Consider the following 18,496-nt stretch of genomic DNA (forward strand, 5'->3'; position numbering starts at 1 on the left):
CTTGTTAAGATGTTAAAGTAGATTACCAACATTAATCGCTTTGAATAAAGATTAATATATAGCTCGTTGGAGATTTCTTTATATCAAATATAGATAGGATCTCTTAGTCATTTATGATTCTATCAGCTTAGATCAGAGGCAAGGAGGCTTATTACTTTCCATATAAAAGCAATTTTCTACTACCTCCGACAAACCCATCTTGTTAGAATATCTTTTGTTAAAAACTTCTTCATATCGGATGACGGTAAGGGCTTTCGACCTTTTTTTCAAGTAAATATTCAATGTCATAACAGTTTGTTACTGCTTTGCCAAACGAAGAAAATCCATTTGACTATAAATGGTTTAGGAACTTAATTTTCTTTTGTGAAATATAAATATGGAGACTGCATAGACTGTGTGTATATAGTAGATCAGTATTTTTCAATGTCATGGTTCCATTTGAACCTTTAATATGGCTATATCTGTTTAGGGAGCAAATCTAAATTCGAAAAATTTATTTATAATAATTTCATCTGTTTTATCAGTATTTTCTTTATAAAAAGTGGATACGTACCTAGATCATAAGTGCTTAACTGAACCAAGAAAGCAAAAAAAAATATTAAGTATGTCTACAAACAGAAAAGCCAAACGCTACAAAGGTAGGGTATAGTTCGAAAAAGGCTGATAAACAGTGGTATAGGAGACGTTCATGTATTGACAATATATCGACATATATTAAATGTCTCTATTAAAGATAGATGACTTCACAGTCATCTATTAATTTATATATTTTATTTACATTTTATTGCGGCATATACGTAGTAAAATATTATCCTTTTAAATAAATTTAATACCAAAATTTCAAGAAAAATAATTTATATTCCCAATTTAAAATACAAAAATATTTAAAAAAATTTTAAAAATTTATTTACATATTTAGTATTAATATAAATTGTAAAAATTTGTATTTAAAAAACTTTTTTTTTTAAATTTTAGTTAAAGTAAGAACTAAAATAATTACATTTATTTGTTCATTTTAATTAAATATAATTTGTTAATTTCAAACTCAAATTAACTAAAATTATATTGTTGTTATTGCTACAAACATTTAGAAATTTATAGCAGAGAAAAGTATTTCGGTTTAATTTACTTTTTAAATTAAAATTTTCATTTTTAATTCTAGTAATTTGTCATGAAAATAATAAAATTAATTAATATTTAAATCGTTGTATATAATTTAATTCTATAATATAACCAACAAATATATGTATGTTAATAATTGTATCTTATGAGTGCTTATTATTTATTACTATTACATATATAAGTAATTTCATTTTATATATACAACTATCTAATGTATATAATATTTTTGTTTCATATAATTTTTGTAATTAGCACAATTTTGTAAATACAGATTTTGTTTTAAAAAGAAATTTTAAGCGCCATTTACTTAATTTTATTCATATTTATTAAACGTTGTATGTAAGTCTCTCGATATTGAACCCACGTATTTTGCACATCGTCAGTCTATTTTTCATCTAAAGATTGTCTGCTCAAGTAAAAGTGTTCGCCGACAAACTTTCGACGACGTGCAGTTGAAAAGGTGTCTCTAAAGATTTTAAAATAAATTAAATAAAATGAAGTGTTGATGAGTTAAGCAACTTGAAAATGCTCGTTCTTGGAAAGAAATTTTAAAAATACAATAAATAAAAATGCAGAAAAAGATACAAAATAATAAAGTGAAAATTTCATTTGACAGCTAAAATTTTTATTAGAAAATTACTTTCCAATTTTGTACCTGAAAATATGCACAATTTAAAATCGACCTAAAGGACGAAAGAAAAAAATAGGTCATGAATTTATAGAGGGATAAATGATGTTACTATATATATAGTATATAGTAACTTACACAACAGAAATTCGTAAAAATGCGATTAACTATATTTTACATAATTTTAACTAATAAAAATACTATAGTTCCCCTAGTCTCTTGAATACAACTTCTAAAATATCGAATCATCCACACCGCCTTCATTAAGAAATATCACAGTCCACAAGTATATAAGCGACAACAACTCGATGCTTTGGATCTGTTTATAGCTCATATTTTAACCCTGCTTTATTGCTTTATGCAGCTGATAAGCGAACCCTATTTAAATTGTACCATGTTTTTCGTAACAAGGTTAGATTGTTTGAGTGAGCATATAGTCAAAATAATGTTTTCCTAAATAATAGAATTTAACTAATTCACGCGAAAAATCCATATCCAAAAACTATGCTGTGTATTATTATGTTGAGGCTAATTGGGTCAGTGCATTTGAGCACATTTACTCTCTACGAACTGCGAGGTGTCTACATAACCCCTCTCTACGGCTCGACTGGTTTATTGTTTATCACTTCATCAGACTATGCAATAATTGACCTTAGATCTGCATACTTTCCCGAAGTGCTTTAACTAAAGTGGAATCAACACAATCCCTCTAACTCAGTACTACAGAATCGGTGCTGACAGATAACTATGTTTAAGATTTGATCTACCCAGTAAAGATTTTTTTTGGGATTGTGGATCTGCAGATAAAGAAAAAACAATAACCCAACACATGTGTCAGTATCTACTTAAGTGCCTTATTAGAGAAGTGGTTAGAGAAGATGCAAAATATTTCTTAATATGACATAACAGAACTGTTATACGTTCGGTTCCTTTGTACTTGGTGGAGTGTAAGCTATAACTAAATTCAGTCTTGAGATTTAAGTTGCAACTGTAAATTTGATTCACAAAAAGTTATGAAAACTTTTTCATAGTCCTATTTTAAAGAGAGTAAATAAATTATCCTTAAAATAGGTGTTTTAAAACCTCAACATCAACTATTGTGGGGTGGACAGAACAAACGTCCAATACGCTTGTGGAAGAAAATGTTAGCAACCCATAAAAATATACTAGCAGTCAATAAAATGGTATTAACGTAGCGATTATCTCAAAAATAGTAGATGATTCGTTTAACCTATTAAATGCCTTGAGGAATTTTAATATTGTACTTGTATTGTAGTAGTGAAAAGTTGGGTTTCAATATAGATACATAGAATAGAAATAAAGAATAGACCATATCAAATAAATTATTTTTGGAAAGCAGGGATGTAAAGACTCTGCCGGGTTACTTTACAGATCGCTGTAGCTTGAGGTATCATTTGCTTGAGTTGTGTTTTCTCGGTTTAATGAGAAGTTTTCTGTCCGTTTTATGAAATGTACACTAAAATCTTGCACTAATAATAATTGTTATTAATAATATTATTAATAATAACTATTATTTTTTTGTGAGTTAATATATTTCAGCATTAGCAGGCAATTATGAAAATCAGTGTCAGAAATAGGCGTCACTGCATTAGCTGAAAAAACCAGCAGATGTCCCAAGGGACAAAAGACAACAGAACAGTTGCAAGTATTATTATTCCTAAATAATAGGCTATGAATGCACCCCGACCTAAAAGATCTATTGTGCGCCTAAAGGCCCAACTAAAACAATTATAGACTATTTTTAAATCTCGTAATCGCTGTTGGCTTAATTTTACCTATTTGATTTGAGACTAAGATCCCGCTTCTAGGGTAGTCGAGTCTATGTCTTGCTGCCGCTGGGCAGTTGCATAGGATATGTTCTGACCGCACCTATAATCTTCATGTGGTAATGAAGATTACCACAAGTGGCCTGTGAGAAAATTGCAAGTAAGATGTGAAGAGCATATATACAGCATATAAAGTATACAGAAAGGAACAGGACTATGTTGAAACAAAATGTGATTAGATTAAACCATCAAGTTGATTAATTCTGTACCTTTTATCATTACTATAGAAGAATCATAGAACAATGACATGTTTTAACATTATTAATAGTGTGTAGCTATAATTGTATATATGGTATATATGTACAATAGTAAAATTTATTTAATAGCGCAATATATCTCATACGTTATGGTGTACCATAGTCCCTTTAAATAATAATTAGAAATAAGTATTGTAGTATTGTGGATAAAATAATTTTTCTAAAGTAAGTAAATTACTGCCTTTCCTTCTATTTAAACTGTCAAAGCACTTCCATAAGTTTAATTGAAATGTATCGCCTCTTCCAATTAAGCCGTAATAATTATTTTCAATTTATTTTAATATCGTCTGCAGGCGGACAATAGAAACACAACTATCTTACGTGTGTTATTAGATAGATTCTCTAGTATCTGAGGCGGCGTGACTCAAAGGTATGTGTAGTGCAAATATTTGCATTCGTGTCCATATAAATGGAGAAAATTAAGTTGCATTTTGTGCTTGAATGACTGGAAATGGCTGTTTTGTGTAAATTTATATTCTTAATTGTTCATTGCCGTTCAATTTTATGTTCTTGGAAGTGAGATATTATTAATGTCAAAGTCAAGGAGAAATCTGTAAAAAGCAATCTTACACTGAATTACAAGTTTGTTCACAATTTGTAGGCTGGTGTGATGCATAGTGAATATTCGAAATTATTCAAAACAAAACTATAAAAAATTTAATGTCTTTGGCTTGAATTTACGATGTCTCCGAAATATCTACAGTAATTTAAATAGTAATTAAAACGTTTTTATTAAGATTTGCGCAATAATTTTTTTTTTAAATTAACTGAAAATATACGAATTACAAACTTATTGTGGATATTTAGGCGGAATGCAGAGTAAGAGCGACGGAAATTTATTTATTAAAGGGGATTTTGTTGTTCTTAATAATGATATAAGGTTAGGTTTCTTATCTAAATTCAAGTGTAAATAAATTTAAATATGTGCATAAAATTTTAATTTTCTATTTAAGATGTAAATATTCTACATTTTTATATTCAAATTTATTCAGTCAAAACTAAACATTTTGAAAAATATTATCTATTTTTACAATGACTCAGAAAGAATACAATGACTCACAATGACTCAATGAATAGAAAGTATCTTGGTTGGTTAACGTAGTGACTTTCCATGAGTTCAATCTGCTCATGCTTTCATATAGGTCCGTTGTCACATCTTTGTTACCAATTAATCGTACAGTTGTTTTAGGTAGACCGGTTAAATCCAATCTGTGCGGTTTAAGAATATCAAAGTAACATCCTCATTATCAATTGATTGACCGGTTGAATTATTTTTATTATGTCTTCTCCATTCCATCCCCCAGAACGTGTTTGACCCCCAAAGTATTCAGGTCTTTACGAACTCCATACATGTATTCACCTATGGCTCCTCCATATCTTCTTGTTTTTTGCTATTTTCCATATATTTGAAATAAATTGAAGTATTTTTCGAAATTTGTTGTGTTTTCTTTTGTTACGTGGGTTCCTAGTAAGACCACGATCTTAAAGGAATTAATATACTCAAAAACTTGTCTGTGTCAAAGTTTGTATCCTAATCCATGCATATTGCAGAAGAGTATTTTTAATGATATAAGATCTATTACTTTATATCGATCATTTATCCTAGGTTTGTTGTTTAATTAGCACCAATCTGTATATTGGTGGATTATCAAAGCGTGGTTTAAATAGGGTAGTTTTTTGCTGTCTGCAGAGAGTAGTACAAATGGAAATACTTTCTTTTTTTCTATCTGGTTTCAGTAATGGTAGTTAATATTCTGAGGTATTTCCATTCTGCCATTCAGTAATTATTACCGTCAGTTTGAAGAGAACCTTTCTATTTCTGATGAGTCTCTCACTTTTTTTAAACTCTTCCATCTTAACCTTGATTTCACGTTTACTGTTTCAAGTCATTAAAATTTATTGCAAAATTATATTATTTTTTTTTTTATTACAAGACGAAAACCATAAAAAAGCTATAAACTTTGTCTAAAGGGTGTGTTGCAGTTAAACTCAGAGTGTTTAATATCAATCTCTTATATACATTATTTGAAGATATATAAATATTATTAATGGTTTAAGTAGCTGAGTATGTTTATACATATTTTGTTTGGATTGTATTTTTATTACTGTGACGTTTATCAATTAAGATCAATCAATTTACTATACGTAAAAATTTAAACAAAAAGCCAAATTTGAGTTTCTAAAAAATTGAGTGATGAGTCCAAAGTTTATTGGTCTTTTTTTTTAATAAATAATTTTTTCTTTTGGCAATATTTAATTAAGAATTGTCATGTGTTTTCATACTCGACCTCTTAATGTATTTAAATGTCCATCATAATTATTGATCGTATCGAAAAACTTCTATTGTGGGTGGTTTGTAGTTCCAAATTGTATAATATTTATTATTTTATTTTATTTAGAATTTTTTTATAAAGTTAATAGCTTAACTATTCATTTATGTTATACTAATATCAAGATTATGGCACTTTTATAAGTTAGATGTGGAATTTTCCAGTATTTGGGAATTAGGAAGAAGTAAGCATATGAAGGTTATGCTGGGAAAAGTTATTGAAAAATTACTACTTTTACTAATTAAATAAAATCTTAGCCTTAGATTCACTTAGGATCATTATTGGCTCTCAAATGGTTTTGCGCTGATGTGTGAGGTAATTATTGTAACCTAACGTAACCCAGCTACTATTCCATATTCTCCAATAACAGATACACCTTAATAGATTGGTGGTTCTGCAATATTTTCTTTAAAATATACTATACATATGTATATAAAATCACGAAATGTTTACAAGTGCACATATACCTATCTCGCCTTACCGATACCATATGGATAAAGACTTTTATATAAATATGTAGGATCTCAAATATTTTTGTAGGTTCAAGCAGTGCTGGAAGTTCTATCCCTATCCCTGACATTTTTAAATTTCTTAAACTGTGCAACCCCCTAACATTTTACACCGGTTTGTGTCTATCGCAAGAAAGGTTTGAATAGTTATGTATTTGATTCGCAAATATTTTTGGGGTTTTGGACGCTTCTTTTTTAAATGTTGGAATTCGGAGGTGTCTGCGTAATTAGTTGTTGGCAATATACGGGAATAGATTTGTGGTGAAGAATATTTTTTTGGATTAAAACGCTGGATTATTGCCTAATTTGGATCTGATTGCAATCCCTTATAGATATAATCCTTAACTTTAGATGGGTTCCATCACACAATTATAAATCAGTAGCTTGCACTCTAATAAAAATTTAGTAGTTCAACAGAGGAACCAAAATAAATTTCATACTGTGACTGTTGAAGAATAAATTTTGTTGAAAATGTGATTTCTCTTGGTCTATTCACTTAACCGGTCTATTCACTTATCTCAACATCTGTAGGTAATTAGGTAATATTTTTTGAAACAGGTGGATGTAGATAGATCTTCTAGAAGTAAACGAAACCTCTTTAGACTTTGATTCATTGGATATATTGATGATATGAGGTAATTGTCTTCATCACTGCTTAGATATCAAAGTGCATGTTGATCTTTGAGTTCCATTCTCTTTCACGGTTTTCATACTTCAGCGTAAAAAAGTTTGATTGGCTGTGTGATATTCAGCTCTGTAAAATAGTAAATGAAATAATTATATAATAGAATTATTGACGGATTTTAATAAAAATTTGACTTATTTTTTATTCCTTCCATTACTTTCTATTCATCAATAAATAAAAATACGAATATTGAATAGATACATAATATATATGTGAATGTTGTATACTAAATTAATTTTTCCACAAAATACTGGTAATATACATATGATAACCAATTCCGATAAGCATTTCTTTTTAAATAATAAAATATTTTATCAACTTTCTAATTTTATTATAGTAATTAATGCAGAATTACATACCTTCAATATCAAATACTTCTTGCAAATGATAATTTGCTGATTGTATCCTATAAAACCAATAATCATTCTAAAGAAAGACATTTGTGATAAACAATTTATCATCGTGAAAATGATAAAAATCCAACAAAAATTTTTTTTTTCACTTTAATTGTATCTGAAATTGTTAATGACTTAAGTATACACATTTGCTTATCGAAACCAAGAAATACATATAAGCCAAAAAAAAAAAAAATATATAAACAAAAATAAAAATAACCAACGATAAATAAAAAACAATAATACAAAAATCTAAAAGGAATAAAAAACAAAAATTATAAATAAAAAAAGTTCATTGACGCACTAGTCATAATATTGGGAGAAAAAACTGTGGCTGATCATAACTTACTAAGCGGATAGACTGATATTTGAGACCTAAGCGTCGGACGCCATACGACTATGCGGCTGACTATACGATTATACGATTATACATGGTAGTATATAGGTATGTGGTATGTCCATGTCGGAATTATATATGTTTCTATATGTAGAAGAATTTGAAATTTGACAAATTCTCATACAGGCGACGACTATTGAATGAGTGACAATCATAAATAAGAATAATTATTATTATTAATACGTTTCGTGTGTTCATAATGTATGTTAAATGAAAGTGAAATTGAAAATTTAATTTAAAAAAATTAATATTAAATACAACACAAAAATGTTATATATATAATGTATATTTAAAAAAAAATATATAAAATTAAAAAAAGTGCGCGTGACTCTTCTAAGATAAATAGACTCTTTGTGAACGTAGCTTTTCATTAACTTTTTACTCGTATTTATTGGATTTGTGACATATTTTAAATGTCAATCCAATCAATTCATAAGTTTGAAAGAAACGACAAAAAATAAATAACACTAAAACAAGTATTAAATAATAATAAATAATTATTTATAATCAAACGATAACTTTAACTATGGCTTACTTTTATCAAAACATCAGCAAATTAAAGGAGTTGTCTTTAAGATTAAGTATACACAATGCCTAGCTGACAGAGTGCCCTTATTGTAAACTGTTCAGTCTGTAGAGTCGACTTGGGCTCCACCGAGCTTAATGCCACTCTTAAACAATATATAGTCATTTGAATAATTTGTAAAATTTATATGAAGATCTGAGACTCGGAGATCTATTATACAAGTATAAGGTAAAGCTATAAAATCCTGTTTCGTCATGTTGACCTTAAGAACTGAAGTGGGATTTAGCATTATAAAATCCTGTTTAGTCATGTTGACCTTAAGAACTGAAGGATTTAGCATTATAAAATCCTGTTTAGTCATGCTGACCTTAAGAACTGAAGTGGGATTTAGCATTATTATAAGCATGCCTGGTATTTGCCTGATATGATACCAATTCTTTTTTGTGGCATCAGTATGCAATTCCTTTCCTTAATGTGTATTCTGATGACTGAGGTTCTTTGGCACAGGTTCTTCAACTCCTTATCATAAGGTTTGATGCAATAGGTATCTTGCTCAATTATTATACTGTAACCGTTCGATAGCTCGATTTATATACTAAATTTTATCGCTCATAGCTCAACTTGGAATTTAAATACTTTTCTGTTATATTTAAAATACCTAAAATAATAAGAATAAAATAAATAATGAAATAATAATATTAATAGAACTACTGCATGCCTCGGTTGATATGTTGAATTAATATGTGTTTCTTAGAAAATACAACTCGCTGGAATTTTGATTTGTTGACCAAGCCAAATGAATGAAATATGAGATTCAGAAGTTTTAAAAACCTCTTCAGCAGCCCTAACAACTACCAAATAAATTAAAGGTTCAGATTTTTAGTTGACTTCATATTTGATCTTCTTAGTACTGTGCTAGTGAGCAAGATGTTTGAGGACTGCACTAAGCCTCCAAGATATAATAGGAACACTGAACGTATTAGAGTAAATAAAACGGTCTCCAAATAGATCAGTGCTCACATTTTTAGTTGAGTCTAATTTGATCTTCTTAGTACTGTAGTAGTAACAGTCGCCGTTCTTCTTAGTACTGTTAATAACATAGTCGCCGTTTTATATCCGTGAGATAAGTAATCTGAGATAACGTAAGCCAATTGTTATATTAGGATATTTTGAACCTTAATTCTTTAATGATATCGTTAGTTTAAAAAACCAAAACTAATGTTTTAAAAATAGTGTTGTTTTATAGCATATTTAATTATGTATTTGTTGTTAAATAAATACTAGCAAGTCTCAATTTGTGCTGCCAAGTGTTCATTTTTTTATGCAAAATATCTTTTCTACGTTTTAAGACAAATTAATTTCCACAAGGACTCATCATACTCCACAAGGACCATTGGTGTATTTTTACTGCAAAAATACACTGTCATTTTAAATATAGAAAATATAAAAATTATTTCACACAATAATAAAATAAATCACAATTTTTTATAACTGGTTTCAGTAAAATATATTGTATATCAAAAATAAATTTTATATAATGCAACACGTGCAAATAACACTTCAAAGCGTTTTTATTATGACACTATAAAAATCTGTTATAGCATTACTGATAAAAACAATTATGTATCTTAAAATACAGCCACTTGATAAGATATTTTTACTAGAAGTGCTAAATTTATTTGCAATAAAATAAAGCGAAGTACGTGAGAATATTTGGTTAGACTTTTTCTGGTATAAAAGTATATACATGTCGTATATTAAAATACCTATGTCGGCTGGATAATGATAACCATTAATGACTTTTAGATATTCGATGAGTATTAGACTCAGATTGATTCATGTGCTTAGATACTTTTTATATTTAAATAATGCAGTTTACATCGAAAGATTAATTTATATATAATATGAAAAAAAGAAAAAGTCATTCTGTGAAAAATGTGATTGACATCAATTCCCAAAAAAAACATTTATCATTATCATTCAAGTGCTTCAAATATATAATTATCTATAATAAAAAATCGTTATTTTGCTATATTTTTCAAACGTAAACAATTTTTAATTGTGTTTAAAATTTTATAATAATTTTTTTGTTTATATATATGACGAAATACACGCATATAACAACACATGATCGATTACTAATACATTAAGGTTGCTACGAGATACATTTTTAAGCAAAGCTTCAAATTACAATAAACATTGTATAAGTAATATTTGCATAGACATTGGCAAATATTGATTTATTAACAATATAATTATTATAACAATAATTAATATAACTTTTTTTTCAAAAGTTAACAATAACTAACAAGTAAAACGAGGCTCAAACAGTTATTCAAGCGCACCTATGCGTTTAAGTTCGAAAATCTAAGCAATTTCTATTAATTAGCACAAGAAAATATACTAAAATACAGATACTGAATTATATAGGATTTTATGAAATCTTATTAGATACACTCGTATACTATTTTGCATATAACAAAGTAAATTTAAAAACAAACTTAGTTCAGAAGCGAAAACAACTCGACATGGTTGGACGAGATCAATGGAATTTGATGGAAGGCAGGTATAACTAAAAACATACATTTATTATATTTTAGTTTTATTATTTACATTATAAGATACTTACAGGATTGGACTGTTATATCGGTCAGAATATAGTTTCTGTCTAGAAACAATAAGTTTTCTTATCCTATTCTGTGTGTTTGGTGAGCTTTGCGGTTTGCATCAGAAGGAGCAAATCAAAGGAAAATCTCTCAAAAGTGTCATTAAAGGAAAATTTTCTAATAAGAAATATTTTAAATACCGTAGACATAGTATGCACTGTGTAGTTAGCATCTTGTTTTTATTACGAAAGATCTGTTTATTTCTCAGAATTTTGATTTTTTAAGGCACGTCTGTTACAATGTTTTTTTTTTGCATTGAGATACGCGCTGACTTCTGACGCGATATTCTGTTGAAATATATTAGATATCTTTCTATATCTAATGCTAAAATCATAATGTCGAGCTTGGTGTTTCGAACTGAGAAAATCTCCAGAAGACGTTAAAGGTCATGTCTGATTGAGCCCACGAAAAATCTGAATGTATTCAATCAACCAGCGTACTCACCTGATATGGCCCTATGTAAATTTTTTCTATATCCAAAGCTTAAATAATAATTTCATGTGAGGCGTTTCGAACTGAGATCTTACAAACTTAAAAGCCATATTTAAAACCCAAAGCGTATCGAACTGAGAAAAATCCCTTACGAAGCCATAAAATTAATATGGCATTAAAAGCCATATTTAAGTTAGCTCATAATAAATTTTTGGGTATGAGTAAAGAGCCGGCATATTTGCATTATATTTCATGGGGTCTTCTTAAAAGGTCATAAAATAAATTTTAATCTCGTTTAATTGAAAAAAATTTTGATTTTTTTCTGTTTAGAATTAGAAATAAACAGGGTACAAGCTCCCAATAGAGTGGAGCAACTTGACCATTGATTTAAGCAGGATAATCTTTAGGAAAGCAGGATGGCATTACAGAATGTTTATAAAATAAAAAGTAATTTCACTCAGCGGAATTACGCCAGTGTGGCGATGTTGATATATATATGATATATATTTTTTTTGTTAATTAATTTAATTATTATTATTATTAGGGGATGTGGCACTGTGACCATTGAGTCTATTGTGTCCCCTTCTGGGTTTAAAGTAGGTCTCTAAGCACTGTTGCGTCAATAAAAAGTAGTATAGAATCTACTTAACAAAGTTTTATTGCCTCTTCCGTAAGAATATACATTCCCAGGAGCCTATTCCGTATGTGCATTAGCGAAGGGCATTCTAACGGCACATGTGTGGTCGACTACTCATTTTCTTCACAGAATCCATAGTTTGTATCCGTATCCTAAGTTTAATATTTTCTAATATTTCCTAATATTTTTTAGCCAATGAAATTGAAATGCTTCATACTTAGTTATTGCGTGAATGTTCATTACTTTGAATGTTTTATTTAAAAGAAATTTATTTTTCTATACTTTTCAATTAAAATAACTTAAAAGACGCTCATTAATAAAATGAAGAAATCACAAATTCGTAAATTGAAGACAAAAATTCCACTCAATTTGCTCAAATTAAATATAAAACTCAACTCAATTGAGTATTTCGTGCATCGAACCAATTGTACCAAAGCGAAGCAATGATGTTGCTGATGATGCTGCAATGAAAAAACAATAATATATATATATCTGTACATATGTAGATATGCAAATTTTGCTCAAATCCCTTAAATAACATTATTTGAGACAATTATTTCTTGCTTTAGTAGTGCAAAAGTAACGAGCGCGTGCACAGCAAAATTTTATTCAAATATATAGCAGAAAAAAAAAATCAGATAAAATCTAAAGCAAAAAGAAATATCTTAAAATAACAAAAATTGTATAAAATAGATATTTTGAATATAAAATAAAATTCGCGAGAAAAATCATTGACGGAAAATCTGACCGACCAAGTGTCTGTTGTAGTGACGTAATGACGTACTCGTACAGTTGAAAGAAAAGTCTAATATAAATAAAAAATTCTTAAAAATAGAAATATCAACACAAGAGTAAACATTGATTTTGTAAAAAACTTATAAACAAAAAACACAAAAAAAAAAAAACAAATAGATAATAATAAACAAATAAAAGAAAAATAATAAAATAAAAAAAAGAATTTATATACACTAAGAGAAAAACACATATATTTGCACTTTATATCAAAAATGCCTTCACCTTCAGTTTTCGATAATAAAAAAAATATAAAATTTGACAAAAATCTTGCATATTTTTGATTAAAAATAAAATATTTTTATATATAATATAATATATATAACATTCAATGAAAACAAAAACATTTAAATGCGCGAAAAGTTAATGTTTTAATCACATAAATTAAAATTTTCAAGAATTTAGATAAAATTTAATAAAAAAATTTTCAATCATAGTATTAAAAAAAAAAAATTAGAAAAAATTATTAAATACCGCATTGGCATTAAAAGTGTCACGTAGCCCAGCAGTTAGAGGTCTTCACAGATACTTTCATATAACTCGTTGAAATAATTAATAACTCTGTCAATTACAACGAAACCAGATACTTTTTATATGCAGATAAAATTTGTTTAAAATTAGAAATTGTTTTCAATTGATATAAATTATAATACGTCAATAATATTGCGAGCAGGGAGTAATTTTTTCTTTTAATTTCGATATATATACATATATATATATATATTCCATGACTTTTCAGTGACGCACTCGTAGCTGCAGTACTGAAAAAATCCATACGTAGTGTCTGCTCTTTTCTTTTGCACTTCAACTCGGTAGTCTCACAACAGAGACTATTGTTGTACGCAGAATAATTTCACTTTACATTAAAACAAAAACAAAAAGAAAAATAAAAAAAGTATAGACATAGAATATTTATTATTTTTTTTGCATTCATAAATTTTATACAAACTGAAATTCCTAAAGAGAATTAAACTAGAATAATCTGTGTTAAATTGGCAAAATATCTTATATCTTAAACGAAGTGTAAAATTCTATTCTTCGGCAAACAAACAAAAAAAAATATCTACACAATATTGCGCTTCGGCTTTTGTCGGTTGACGCAGCTAACACTTCGTCTAACATCGGCTCTTTGCGATTTGTTTCGTCGTTCGCTCGTGCCGTTTGGCTCCTTGCTGGACTTTATCACGTTGTGCGGCTAAAATAGGCAAACAGTTTCTTGAAGTTCGTCGTCGCCATCGTTCGCTGTTAGTAAGAATTTGCGGCGAAATAATCTGTAAAATTTGTTATCCGTCCATGCCATGCGCGATAAAATATCTCAACTATTTTGCTTGCAAAAAACCGCATGCAAAAATAATGCAACAGATAATCGAGGTGTGTGTGTGCTTGTGGGTCTCAGTGTGTTAATGTGCATCCAATAGATGCTAGATAAGCATTAAATGTTAAAAAAATTTATAGCTTGATTGATTGTTATAAAATTGTTAAGAAAAATAAAAGAAAAAAAGAACAAAACTCTGGCTGGCCTCCTTGGAATATTGTTTGCACATCGTGCCAAAAAGTGTGCTCACACAAAAAATATAAAAAAAAACATTTTAAAGCAATTTTTTTTATATCATAAAAATAAAAACTATTTAAATTCACATATAATATATAAAATTAAAAAAATATAATTATTTCATATATATGTATAAAAATTAATAAAAATATTTTGTGTTCTTTTCATTTCCGATTGCAAATTTTTCAAAAAAAATATAACAAAATTCGTTTATCTCTACCTTTTCTACTTAAATAAATTATTAAATAATATATTTAATAAAATATTTAAAATAAAATTTTGCCTCCGCCATTGGTACTACAAAAGGACATAATGTGCCAATTAAAGCTACGAGCAACGGGTCAACGTGTGCCAATGGGTCTCTTGGGCCAGAAGGGCCCGAAGCGACAGAGACCGACTCATCAGGGTCCGGGCGGATGCGGAAGTCGTTGGAGAGGAAGGGCTCAGCGCCGAACGACGCTATTCACCTCCAGAGACGGGTGGGACTCTTCAGTGGGGTGGCTTTAATTGTCGGAACTATGATAGGTAAGTCATAAATATATATACTAGAACACATAAATATAATAAAATATAAATACAAAATCAATTTAAGTCCATCATATATATATATAATTAGTTAGATACAAAATAAAATCAATATAAATAAATACACTTTTAAAATGATGATCATTAAAAAAAAATGATGAGGGCTTATGAGATATATAGTACAGTAATAGTAAAATAGTATTTCAGCTTTATTTATTATTTTACTTTTGAATTTGTTTTATTAAAAATAAATTTTTAAAGTGGTGTAATTATATATAAAAAGGTTAAAATTATGGCGATATTGTCATCTGCCTAGGGTTGAGATTAATCATTCCTGTACTTATCATAAATATTAAAAAATACTTCACGAGATATATATATTAGACTTTTAATAATTTATATTGTTTACTTTATGATTAAACAAAAACAAATACTTTTTTATTAGAAATCTTAGGATAAATATAAAATTAATACAATAAAAAAAAATACCCTTTAAAAAAATTGATTTAAAACGAGGGTTTACGAGATATTATACAAGAATTTTAATATCTAACTTTGCTTATCAATTCAGTATAAAAAATATATTATTTTATGATACGTTGAGTAATATAAAAAAAAAAAGTACAAATTGTATTTGCAGTCGGTTATTAGATTTTTAAGATAATAATGAAATATATATTATAATTACACAATGTATTAAATAATATAACTTTTATATAAAAATATTAATTAAGGACTAGATTTATAATATAATTTCTGTTATTTGGGTATTAACTAATACATATAAATATAAATATATAATATAAATATTTTTCTAAACAAAATATTTTATTCAGTTTCCCTGGAAAAGTATTAGAAAATATCTTAATAAAATATAACTTTTTTTAAATATAAATAATATATTATAGTTTTTTTTGTTTTTTATTTTTGTTTAAATTATTATATTTTTGTATGCGAAATATTGGTTAACAGATAAAATAAATAAAATATAAATAAAGATCCTTTTAAAAAAATTGATTTAATGCTGGAATTACAAAAGATATATGGTATATTAGTAGTTTAATAATATTTACTTTTTGGGTTATAATTGAATATATATAAATATAGTTTTACATAAAATGAAATGTATATAAAATAAATAAAATTTATATTTGCAGTGGGTTAATAGATTATTAAAAATTACAATATAATATAATGCATAAAAAATCATAAAATTGTGCACATATTATGTATTAAATAATGTGATATAAATTAACTGAATAATATATTAAAATATATTATTTAAAACTATTAGTTATTAAAGTAAAAAATTATATTTTAAGCAATTATCAATATATATTAATAATTTATATATATATTTTAAATTAAATATTATTAATAATTATTAACCAAAGTAAAGTGAATAGCTTAATGTATGGTACGTATTAATATATATACATTTCGTCAATTTTTTTAATTTTAGTTTAAATATATTTAAATATATAACATTTAATGACTGATTTATTTCAATTAGTTGTTAGATTTTAAATAATTATAACCAACAAAATCAATTAATAAACGAATCTAGGTAGAAGTTATTTATTGCATTTGTAAGGAGTTATATGTAAATAAGCTTAGATAAAATATATTTGTACATAAATAGTGTGCATTTATAGGTATAGTTATTTTCTGTGTAGTTCTAATTCCCGAAATGTTATAATTAATGGACATTCTGATTTCTTGCATTTTATAAGAATGCAATAAGCCAACATATTTTGAATTTCCTCATATATGTGTATATATATGTGTATATATATATATATATATATATATGTATATTTCTACAGATTCATAAGCATATTCACACAAAATTTGTTTACTCATAAAATTTTAATATGTATAAATTTAAATAAGAATTTATATTAAATAATTAATCATAAAATGTTACTCATACAACCAGTCGGTTGGAAATTTGATTGATTTAGATATATAAATAAATTAAATGAAATGCTATAAATAGTAAATTAATAAAATTTTACATATACTCTTTGAAGCATTGACGCATGCATGTATGATTATGATAAGATGTAAATATTGTTAGGAAATATATTACAAACTGTAATGAAGTGTTGAAATACTTAACATATATGAACTATAATGCACCTTTTATAATTTATTTATAAGATATAATTTAAAAACAAATATAATTCAAAATAAAAGAAAATTTCATATAAGATATAATTATAACTTGAACTTTTCAATTTAAGTATTTGTATGAGTTCATATGTAAGGTGAAGAGTTAGAATAATATATTTATAATACAAACTTATTACTTACTTAATTAAGTCACTAATTATTGTGTTTATAATAAGTAGTGTTTTTTTTATAAATAAATATTTGATATGTCGACTATCTTCAATAAAAACACATCCCCAAAGATGACTATCGAGAAATAAGTAATTTTAATTTTTAGTCATACAAATAAACTTATGTAGTAATACGAATAATTATTCTAATTATACCAATTAGACTTGAATATAAATAGAATATTTAACTTAACAAGAATTAGATTCACTAGAATATTCAATAACAAGAATACAATGGATCATACAAACTTCTGCGATCCCATTTCCAAATTTTTTTGGTGCGAGTTTATGATAAGATAAAACAAGATAAGATAAGGTAAGATAAGGTGTTGTCTTTTTTTTGAAGGGTTCGAATAGAAACGAAGACAACAAAAATTGCCGTTAATTTATTGAAATTTGGCTGACCATACAACGCTGTTTCGAGTATTGCTAAGTACTCATCATCAGTGATCTTAGGAAATATTCGCATTTTTTAATTAATTTATAGTTCGTATATAATCCGTATGTAGTACTTGGCAATACTCGAAACAGGTCAGGCAAATTTCAATAAATTAATTTAAATCTTTGTTGTTGTCGTTTCTTATCTATTCGAACGCTTCTAACTTTTAAATAGTTCCTTTTCGTTAGGTGCGTCACTTTCAGCAGGAAAAATATTAACAGAATGTTTTTGTTTTGTTTTTAATTTTTTCAATCTGTATTGAAAATATATATATGCAATCTTCGTATTAAAATCAATAACAGTTGTTATCAGAGGAAAGGAAGAAAACCTTTTCTAATAACAACAGGTTCTAAAGCCATTAAAATAAAATAATGCTAAATTGTAAAAGTTTTAGTGTAAAAAACAGCACCAA

At 27.0% G+C, this 18,496-nt stretch overlaps 1 protein-coding gene across 2 annotated transcripts in view; it reads left to right on the forward strand.

Moving 5' to 3' along the window:
• The window catches only part of LOC119671435 (b(0,+)-type amino acid transporter 1), a 52,228-nt gene that overhangs the window by 20,906 nt on the left and 12,826 nt on the right, over positions 1-18,496 (forward strand). The window contains exons 1-2 of one of the 2 annotated variants that reach the window (XM_038082063.1): positions 14,428-14,594; positions 15,082-15,300. In XM_038082063.1, the coding sequence (XP_037937991.1) occupies positions 14,522-14,594; positions 15,082-15,300 (292 nt within the window). In that variant the 5' untranslated portion in view covers positions 14,428-14,521. Of the gene's footprint in view, positions 1-14,427; positions 14,595-15,081; positions 15,301-18,496 lie in introns of those variants that run through there. The other variant, XM_038082064.1, reaches the window with a different exon arrangement.

Source organism: Teleopsis dalmanni, chromosome 1 (genome assembly GCF_002237135.1).
Source record: "Teleopsis dalmanni isolate 2A chromosome 1, ASM223713v2, whole genome shotgun sequence".
In the NCBI taxonomy this organism is placed as follows: domain Eukaryota; kingdom Metazoa; phylum Arthropoda; class Insecta; order Diptera; family Diopsidae; genus Teleopsis; species Teleopsis dalmanni.